This window comes from Pituophis catenifer, unplaced genomic scaffold (genome assembly GCF_029215685.1).
Source record: "Pituophis catenifer annectens isolate HBS135680 unplaced genomic scaffold, rPitCat1.0.hap2 SCAF_8, whole genome shotgun sequence".
In the NCBI taxonomy this organism is placed as follows: Eukaryota; Metazoa; Chordata; class Lepidosauria; order Squamata; family Colubridae; genus Pituophis; species Pituophis catenifer.
The window spans coordinates 11,121,042-11,131,707 of NW_027256888.1; the positions used below are offsets into that span (position 1 = coordinate 11,121,042).

General features: G+C 39.8%; 1 protein-coding gene across 4 annotated transcripts in view; it reads right to left on the reverse strand.

The window, feature by feature from the left end:
• SPATA18 (spermatogenesis associated 18) overlaps nucleotides 1–10,666 on the reverse strand; it is a 42,394-nt gene that overhangs the window by 19,689 nt on the left and 12,039 nt on the right. For 3 of the 4 annotated variants that reach the window (XM_070948654.1, XM_070948653.1, XM_070948656.1), the window contains 2 exons: nucleotides 6,264–6,359; nucleotides 745–879 (listed from right to left, as the gene is read on the reverse strand). In XM_070948654.1, the coding sequence (XP_070804755.1) occupies nucleotides 745–879; nucleotides 6,264–6,359 (231 nt within the window). The remainder of the gene's footprint in view (nucleotides 1–744; nucleotides 880–6,263; nucleotides 6,360–10,666) is intronic. The other variant, XM_070948655.1, reaches the window with a different exon arrangement.

Here is a 10,666-nt window from a genome sequence, read left to right on the forward strand (position 1 = left end):
GATTTTTGGCTGGCTCCACCCATGTAGCTCCTCCCCTCTCAAGAATCTCCACACGGCCTGTTTTGGATACCAGGTAAGTACAGGGTTCGCGTGGAGACTCTGGGAGGGCATTTTCAGCCTCCTGAGGGCCTCTGGGGGGTGAGGGAGGCCATTTTCACCCTCCCCAGGTTCCAAGAAAGCCTCTGGAGCCTGGGGAGGGCAAAAAACGGGCCTACCGGAAGTCTGGAAATGGGCCGGTTTCAGCCTCCGGAGGCTTCATGGAGGCCCAAAATTGTGTGTGTGTGTGTGTGTGTGTGATGCACACATGCACAGGGGGTGTCGTGCACGCATGCACAGGGGTAGTGTGCACATGTGTGGGGGGATAGGGCCGGGGGGGCATTGAATTATGGGTGAGGGCACACGCGTGCACAACCTCCCGTGCTCCCCGTGCTTTTGGCACGCAACGACAAAAAGGTTAGCCATCACTGGAATAGAGGAAGACCAAGAATGTCTAATGAATCTAGGAATAGATCTACTTAAAGCAGGGGTGGCCAAATATGGCCCCTTTATGACTGTGGACTTCAACTCCCAGAATTCCTGAGCCAGCTTGGCTGTCTCAGGAATTCTGGGAGTTGAAGTCCACAGGGTGTAAAAGGGCCACAGTTGCCCACCCCTGACTTAAAGAATCCTTTTGAGAAAAGAAGCTTGCTTTTTGGCTGTCATAAGCTGCAAAAAAACCCCCCCAAAAACTTCACAAATCCTTACCTGCTTTGAAGAAGAGACTTCTCAGCCCGAAGGATAGCAATTTCATCCTTCAACGTCTGAAGCTGATTCTCATACTCATCCAGCTGTTCTAGGTTCTCCAAAGTGCTATCTGATTTTGCCCGAGAAGCCTTTAGGCTTAACCACAAAAAAATAAATCAGATAAAATGAAATATTGAAATAATGTTCTGCCTTCTGTGGAACATCTGCATGGGAGGTTAAAAAATGGTAAGCGGGAGGTAATTCAAGAGTTTCTGCTACACAGATGACAAATCATCCTCACAATTGAAAGTAAACCTTAGCATTTTTTTTAAAAAAAAATCCCTTAGCCACACAAGAGCCATGTGGAACTTTCTGCATTCCAGGGTGGATAAAAATCAATTATTTTTTTTAAAATAGTTTTCTCTTTAAGATCCATTAATAATTTAGTTTATTCAGCATGAAATGGAGCTTAGTTATGTAGCATGAGGCTGTATATTCTGCAACACTGGGACTATCGGTGAGTCAACAGTGGGTCAAAGGAGTAGCAGAGATGACAGTTGCTCTTTAAAAATTATGATTTAAATCGAGTTGATTTAAATCAAGCCTTTTTACTAGTGATTTAAATCAGAAAATGGCCTAAAAATGGCCCAGAAAACAGCCGGAAAAAAGCCTGAAAATGGCCGGAGAAACGGCCTGAAAACAGCATGAAAATGGCATGAAAAAACAAGCATGCACACACCAGCCAGCTGATCTTCAGGTTTCCAGTGCTCCGGTGCGCGCAAAGACCAGCTGGCTGGCGTGCATGAGAGTGCCAGAAACCAGAAGATTAGTTGGCTGGCGCACGCATGCGCACTGGCCAACTGGTTTTCAGGTTCTCGGCACTCCGGCGCACGGACATGCACATGAGTTCCGGTTTGGGCACTCGGTGCCGAAAAGGTTCGCCATCACTGGAATAGGACCTGGAAGAAGACTGGCTTCATACTTGTCATGAACTGGAATAGAGACATGGTAACAAGGTCAGCCAATGAATAGGCATAGCAACGGGGTCAGCCAATAGGAACTGAGACAGGAAGGAGCCTGGGCGTGGCTCTGTAGCTCTGAGTGCTGGGCTGAGAATTGAAACTGAAACTAGACTGCTGAACAAAAACTGCTTCTCTTCTCTGCCTGTGTTTTTTGCCTGTAACTATCTACCTGCTGTTGGTATTGTATGTGTTATTATGTATATAAAGAGAAGTTAATGAATCCTGCTGAATCAGTTATCTGTGGGTGCTTTCTGGATGTGATTGCTGCCACAAACTCTGACGATACGCACTTCTAACCTGCTAGGAATCCAAACCATGAATCCTTCAACGATCAGAGGAGCCTTGTTAAGCCAAGTTAACTACTGTAGAGCTTTTGAGCTATTAGGCAGAAATATCACCTTCCACAAATGGAGGTTCCCCCCCCCCAAAAAAATCTCTTTCCTTCTTAATCTCCATGATTCGTTCTACTCAAAAAGATCTCCCTTTCAATCTCCCTTTCATTGAGGGTTAGTAGGTTTGGAAGTTGTTGGGAGAGAAGAGGCAAGGAAATTAATTCTGCTTGTCTCTTTCTGTAGGCAGTTATAGGAACCCAAATGCTAATAACAGTTGTAAGAACCATCATAAGCAAATCTCCAGTAATATAGACAGACAGAGCTCCCATCATCCGTTTCTATAGGCAATACTGGCTGAGTTAATGAGAGTATCTGTTTTGGATATGGATTAGTATTTAAATAGGCTATCATCTATTTACTTTATTGGAAATCCATTCACTAAGGATTGCTTATCTGCAAATGAATTAAACTTTCCTTAGAAATAGAAAGAAATCCTTTCTCCATTTTTAGGCATTTGGCATAGTTTTAAAATCAAGGAGAGCTGATAATATAGAAGGAAAATAGGAAAGCAGAAAGCTTAGAGCCTAGTGTTGTCTTCATAAAACCTCCATCAATTTCTACTGAGAATTTATTTTTAAGGTACTCACAGAAATTATTATTGATGATTTCAATAAACCAGAACATTATAAATAATTCCTGATGTCACTTTGGCAGCATATTGACTTGGCTAGCTGTGTCTCGTTATAAATTCTTTTACTATTGGGACTAATTAAAAAATAGGAATCAGAGAGCAAGCACAATTTTTTCGAAGGAAATACACAAAGGAATATCTTGACATCTGGGTAACTTATTCATAAATTAAATCGTAGGAAAAAATCCAGAACAAGAGGTTGAAACAATATCCTGGGTGGCAAATCACTAAGCAAACTCAAGAATTCCGGCAGAACTGACTCATTGATAGAATAGCATTTTGAGATTTAGTATAAAGACAAAATTTAAGACTTAAAAATTTCCCAACACCTATTGTACCTATTTGTTAAATGTATATAACTTGCTTTTTAACTAGGAACACAATGCAGCACAGGTAGTCCTCAATTTATGACTAGAATTGAAAATTTCTGTTGCTAAGCGAGATAATTGTTAAGTGAATCAATGCAGCTGCTAAGTGAGTAACAGGGTTGCAAAGTGAATCTGGCTTCCCCATTGACTTTGTTTGTTGGAAGGTCGCAAAAGGGGATCACATGACCCTGAAACACTGCAATGGTCATAAATATGAGTCAATTGCCAAGTATCTGAATTTTGATCACGTGACTATGGGGATGCTGTAGTGGTGGTATTCAGCTGGTTCGGAGCAGTTCGAGCAAACCGGTTGTGGCGACCTGTAGGTGGGCCCGGCCCCGCCCACTCCTACCCGTCCACTCCCGCCCACTCGCCCTGGCACTATGCTGTCCTATTTAGCCACGTTTACTAAGCCGTGCGCACGAGCAACACGTATGCGTGGAACAGGGGTGGGTTCTAAAAATTTTTACTACCGGTTCTGTGGGCGTGGCTTATTTTGTGGGTGTGGCTTGACGGTCATGTGACAATTCTTTAGGATTTACCAGAGGTACTGGTCTACCAGGCTTTTAACTGCTTGCAGAGCTGTACCGATCTATCTATTTATTTTTGGCAGGCACTGGTCTACTCATTTGTTTTTGGAGGCACTGGTCTACTCATTTGTTTTTGGAGGCACCGGTCTACCCATTTGTTTTTGGAGGCACCGGTCTACTCATTTGTTTCTGGAGGCACCGGTCTACTCATTTGTTTTTGGAGGCACCGGTCTACTCATTTATTTTTGGAGGCACCGGTCTACTCATTTGTTTTTGGAGGCACCGGTCTACCCATTTGTATTTGGAGGCACCGGTCTACCACCACACTGCCTTTTAACACTGATCAGCTGTAGGGCAGCCCTTTGAAGCCCCGCGGCAAGAGTTTAAACAGTTTTTTTCCTTCTAGCTGATCAGCTGAGACTCGGGAGGCAGCAATAGATTGGTGGCCAAATAAAAGGTAAGAATAACGCGGGGCGGGAGGGCCCAACTCCCGAACAAGGAGAACCGGTTCGATGACGTCATATCGTCACTGCTACTGGCTCGGCTGAACCGGGCCGAACTGGGAAGAACCCACCTTACATCTGGAAAAAAAAAATTAGCCTATCTACTGTCCATGTGATATTTTAAACTTCAACCCCCATCAGTCTCAGCCAGCTTAGCCAATGGTAAAGGATTATGGAGTCCACATGTGGAGAGGATCTGTGTCCTTATTAATAGAGCAGAGCAGCTGAATTACAAAAATCATGCCATGTGTTTGCCAGGAAAATGTTTAGAAATGCAATATAGAAGGTTCCAATTATGTTAGAATAGATAAGTAGATATTAAACATTTGAAGAACTTCAGTGAAAAATAACTTGAACGAGTGCATTAAAGGTAAATGCTAAAGCAGAAAACAGTTAACAAAACCATTACATTTTTAAAGGCAGAGTTAGTCTAGCTATTGATGCTCTACACTTCAGGCGTGGGTTCTAAATTTTTTTACTACCAGTTCTGTGGGTGTGGCTTATTTTGTGGGTGTGGCTTGATGGTCATGTGACAATTATTTAGGATTTAGCAGACGTACTGGTCTACCAGGCTTTTAACTGCTTGCAGAACTGTACCGATCTATCCATTTATTTTTGGCAGGCACTGGTCTACTCATGTATTTTTGCAGGCACTGATCTACTCATGTATTTTTGCAGGCACTGGTCTACCCATTTATTTTTGCAGGCACTGATCTACTCATGTATTTTTTCAGGCACTGGTCTACCCATTTGTTTTCTTTTAACACTGATCAGCTGTAGGGCGGCCCTTTGAAGCCCCGCGGCAAGAGTTTAAACAGTTTTTTCCCTCTAGCCATCAGTTGGGACTCAAGAGGGGGAGAACCGGTTCAGTGACATATCGTCACCGCTACTGGCTCGGGAGAACCGGGCCGAACCGGGAGGAACCCACCACTGCTACACTTGTTCGGCAGGCTGAGGCAAAGAGGCAGTCCCAGAACCAGTGAAATCTGGGGGCTGGGCAGGGGGCAGAATGTATCTGCCCTCAGTGTGGAAGGGATTGCCACTCTCGAATTGGCCTTTTTAGTCACATCAGATGCTGTTTTAGGACCTCTTTCCAGAGCACGATACCACAATCTTTTGAGACTGAAGGATGCCAATGCAATGCAATGCAATGATGCTATACAAACAAACAACAGCCTAGAATTTTATCTCAAACTATGCAGAAACACTTTAGGATTAAGGTGATGAGATAATGAGATCAAATGAGATCAGATGAAGATGCTTCATCTTCATTGTGGGTGCTCCGTCATTCGGAGGTTTTCAAGAAAAGATTGGGCAACCCTTTGTCCATGATGGGATAAGGACACCTGCTCTGGACAGGAGGTTGGACTAGAAGACCTCCAAGGACTCTTCCAGCTCTATGATTCTATGAAGAGCCTTGCAGCATCAGTTTTGTCTATCTGTTTAGTTAGAAGAGTGTAAATGTAAGGAATACGCCCAAATATTTTTGGCCAATCAAGTACTTGTGATACCCTAGGATAGAAACCTAATTTAAAACTATGTTGGTTTTATTTCAAGGCCATAGAGCACACAAAACCTGTTTGTTGGTTTGATCTGGTTTCTTTTAATCAATCTAAGACAGGGTTGTCAAACTCCCGGCCTGCAAGCCGGATGCGTCATGTGCTGGCCACGCCCATGCCCGGTTTAGCGAAGGGGGGGGAAGTCCTGATACATCACGTGATGCTGCCGTGACAACATGAGTTTGACACCCTCGATCTAAGATTTGCAGGCTGTACTGAAATTTCGAAGTTGAGATTGACTGTTTATAACCCTGGCATCTTAATTAGTTTAAAATCATATTGTAACAAGTTGCTCCATTTCTTTCACTCAAAAAGTAAGGCATCGTATATATTTCTTTTTACATACTAAATATTCAAAAACAGGTACTTGTAAGAAAAGTCATCTGTTATCTGTCCAAAAGCAACTCAACTCAATAAATTATGACCATTATAAAATGAAAAATCTAAAACCTTTAGAAAAATTTAAAATTTTGACAAATAGGTAATAGTTATAAATAGCCCTCCATGATAAGGTGTTTTGTTTTTTTTTCCTTACTCTGTTTTTAGCTGAACAATTTCGTCTTCTGCTGCCAAAAGAGTAGTAGCTGATTTGGTCTTTGTGTCTTCAAGAGACAACTTGGCTTCTGTCAGACTGCAAGAGAATGTAATGCCCAAAGATATATCTTTAAATGTAAATACACTATTTTTTTCTAGTTTGAAAAAAATATGATCCCCCCCCTCCAATGAAATAGGGAGCAGTGTCTTTAAAACTGCAAACCCAATAAATCTCTTGGGAGAGCTCTCTCCATTACTACATGTTCAAGTAAACAGAGATAACCTTCTCATTTTAAATGTAATTTATCTGCCACGATGACTGTCTTTACTTTTCACACACACAGAAACACACTTTAACATTCCAGGCAAATGTCTACAACATATATTTCAAATTTATTCATCAATCTGTCCCACTATCCTGCTATACATATATTGAGGAGCATTGAGAAGTAAGACAAATTTAAGATTTCCCTCCAGTAAAATCTGTGTTCCTTCTTCAACCCTTCCTCAACTCTAACAATCTTCAGCAAATTCATATGTTTTTGACAGAAAGAAAATATCATTCTTGCTAAGTGTGATTTAAAAAAAGGAGATCAAAGCTATTTTAAGGAATTAATTTATTAATAGGAAACAAGTCTTCTGATGTTTGATCAGCTGAGCAACAAAAGAAAGTGGTTAAGATGCATGGAATTCTGACAGACTCAAGAAAGTTGTGTTATTTGCCCAAACACAGTGTGCATTTAAAATATGTTGCCTTCTAAAATTGTGATTCTTGGACTTGCTGACACAAGCACAGTGAGGCTGTGGCCCTCCTGATATAATTGTAATTACAATTCTCAACATCCTTCATCATTAAGTATGATTCAGCAATCTCAAGAGAGTTACAATTTCCAACTACTCACAAGTTGAGAATTAATGAGGAGAATATAGATTTCTCTATGACTATCATTAAGTGTTGTACCTTATGAATCTTGACGAATGTTATCTTTTCTTTTATGTACTCCAAGAGCGTATGCACCAAGACAAATTCCTTGTGTGTCCAATCACACTTGGCCAATAAAGAATTCAATTCAATTCAATTCAATTCAATTCAATTCAATTCAAGTCTAGTCTAGTCTAGTCTAGTCTAGTCTAGTCTAGTCTAGTCTAGTCTAGTCTAGTCTAGTCTAGTCTACTCTAGTCTACTCTAGTCTAGTCTAGTCTAGTCTACTCTAGTCTAGTCTAGTCTAGTCTAGTCTAGTCTATCTAGCTTGAATTCTTGGTGCTTGATAGGCTATTGTTTTCTGCTTGATTGCTTGTCTGAAGTTCATCCCTGCTTGGTTGCTGAAGAGGAGATAGATGTTCCAGTTATTTTTTCCTTCTTAGCTTTTTTTTTTTTTTTGTTCTTTCTTTTGAATGTTTTGCCTTTTCTGTGTTTATTGATGGCTGTCTGGGATGCTCAAAGTTTCCCTGGCTAAAACTATGTATGGTTGAGTCTGTCCTTGTATTGTAAGATTAAGGAGTTTTCATTTACAGTATCTTCTAACTGCTAGCAGAAGGAGCTTCTTGGAGGAGGAGAGAAACGTCTTCAAAGAAAAAAACAGAAAGTCCAGTTGCCTCTTGAAAAACCACCATTGGGATAACTGCTAGCTGGTGTTCATGGAACTATTCTGTCTGGTGGCTGTTATAATCCTTACATTGTATATTGTAGAGTATTCCCGTTTTGTCTTTTTCAGCTGCTGGGTCTTTGGGTTTACTTAACATGTTTTGGAGGGCTTTAGTTAGCGGGCCACGATAATGCAATACGATTGTAGCAGTCTTCTGTAGTTTCTAAGATGTTTTGGGTGTATTATTCTTTTTATCGCTTGTGTCATTTGTGCTGTAGGGGGTCAGGCTCCAATAAAACCGTGTGAGTATCCTTTTTTGTCGATGTTGTATAAGGGGTCTATTTTCTTTTTCTGATGTAGTGCGTTTGTACACAACTCCTCTTGTGGGAGGTTGGGTTGTTACTTTGACAATGGAACACTTACGGGGTAGTTATTGTCGGTTGTTTTGAATTTAAAATTTGACATCGTTTCCTCTGCTGATATCCAGGAAGGGTACTATATTGTTGTTTTCTTTTTCCCTTGTGAATTTTATTCCTTTGAAGATGTTGATTGTGTCCAGATACAAACGTTGGGTTGTAGATGTGGGAGTTCTGTAGTTTTTAGATGCTGCGTGATTGTCTCTGCTAGGAGCTGTGTATCCTACTGTGCAGTTTATTGGACATTTGTTCATCCTATATAGTACATGTAGCTTCAATTTCTATTGCCTCAGCCACTTTGCTGATCTATTTTCTATCCAGCTGTGTAGTTTACTGGAAATTTGCATCTGAAACTAGTGCCGGAATTGCTTTTCCTATTAAGGACATTGAAACAAGTACCAATTTATGTCACATTTGACTGTTTCTCTTTATGTTATGTTTTCCATCCTACTTTTGTTGATGCTGATTTGTTATGAACATCACTTTGTAGTGGAAGACAATAAGAAAATCTAGTTGTCATTTATTTTATCCAAATATTTTAAAACTCTTAAGTCAAACTGTAAAGCCAGCTTTGTCTAGTGGTTAAGGCACCAGGCTAGAAAGCGGGTGACCATGAGTTCAAGTCCTGCCTTAGCCATGAAAGCCAGATGGGTGACGTTGGGCAGTCACTCTCTCTCTCTCAGCCCATCTCACTTCACTGGGTGTTGTCTTGGGAAAATAGGAGGAATAGTATTGTGTGTGTGTTCGGCGCCTTAAATTATTTGTAAAAATAATAAAACGGGATATAAATAAATAGATAATAAAAATAACTATGGTATTTAATCCAAATTGTGGGAAATCAGTGCCTTTTAGTCCATGACATTCCTGCCTGGCATGAAGAAACATATCCAGGCAGACTAACCAACATCCTGTGGGTCCCACAAACATCCTATATATAAATAGATTAACATAATTCAAGGATGGGAAAACCAGAAATGCAGAATGATGGATGTTTTATAATATAAGAATCTAATTTTTGATATTTCCATGTTGTTTCAGGGTCTTTTATATAAATCAGCTGTAATGATCCAAATAGTTGGAAATGTTCACATATTTAACAGGATTTTCCTCATTTAATGTATCAGACTATATGTTTATTCCCCCACCACCACCACGTGTCCCCAATTAGCTTCTACCATACTACAAGCATGAAAACTTGAATTCAATTTTGTAAGGATTCTGAAATATATTATTACTAAACGTACTTTATTTTGGAGTACAGTATGTGAGTGTTTTTACGGTTTCAAAGGGAAATATTCCTATTTTATTTTCCTAATAGAAAATAAAACTATTTTAAGATCTATGAATCTTTCATATATATATATTGGCTGACATTTACACAAAACTAGTTCCCATTCCATAAAGGGCAAAATGAGTTAGTTTTGCTGCATTTTATGTTAAAAATATCTTGGAAAAGAAATAAATAGCTCAATAAAGGTTACAAAACTATAATCTTTTTTTTAAAGGCAGCATTTCTTGTTACTTTTTTTTTTAAAGAATTAGGTGCTTGTAAACATTTGTAGTTTTACCTCTAGAAGAATTTAAGTCCATATAAATTGATTTATGTTTAGGTCACTTTTGCTCACAATATATGTAAAAATTCAAGATGTTTCTGAATAATATGCTCCTCATAAAGAAACATAAATCAACTGTTAATAATTATAGTTGATGTCCAGTTCATAATTTATGAAGTTTGCAAGGAAGCAAAACATTTTTTCTTCCTTCATATGAAAATAAAAAAAAAATTGTTTCTATTTGAGGGAAAATGAGGAAATGGCTATATTTTTCTACAATATCTGAGAATCCCTTTATAGATGTTTTTTTTTCCCCTCTATATCTCTAGGTATATCAACTTGTTGTATAAACTTGCTGAGAGCCAGTTTGGTGTAGTGGTTTAAAGCAGTGGTCACCAACTGGTGGTCCTTGGACCACTAGTGGTCCATGAGAAAATTTTAGTGGTCCGCAGAAAAAATTATTTGCATTTTTTTATATTGTACTAAGTACTATTTATCTTTTTAAAAAAATCATATTAGTGGTCTGTGGGATTTAAAATTATGAATTTAGTGGTCTCTGAGGTCCGAAAGGTTGGTGACCCCTGGTTTAAAGCACTGTGCTAGAAACCAGGCAATCTTGAGTTGTAACCCTACTTTAGCCATGAAACCAGCTGGATGACTTTGGGCTAGTCAGTCTCTCTCAGCCCTAGAAGGAAGGCAATGGCAAACCACTTCCAAAGATGTTGCTGAGAGAATTGTAGGGACTTGTCCAAAATGTCAACAGAAACCAAGAATGACTAAAAGACACATCACATCCCCACCAAATACCTTGACTTTCACAGTCAGTGAAAAGAGTTACATCAACTGTAT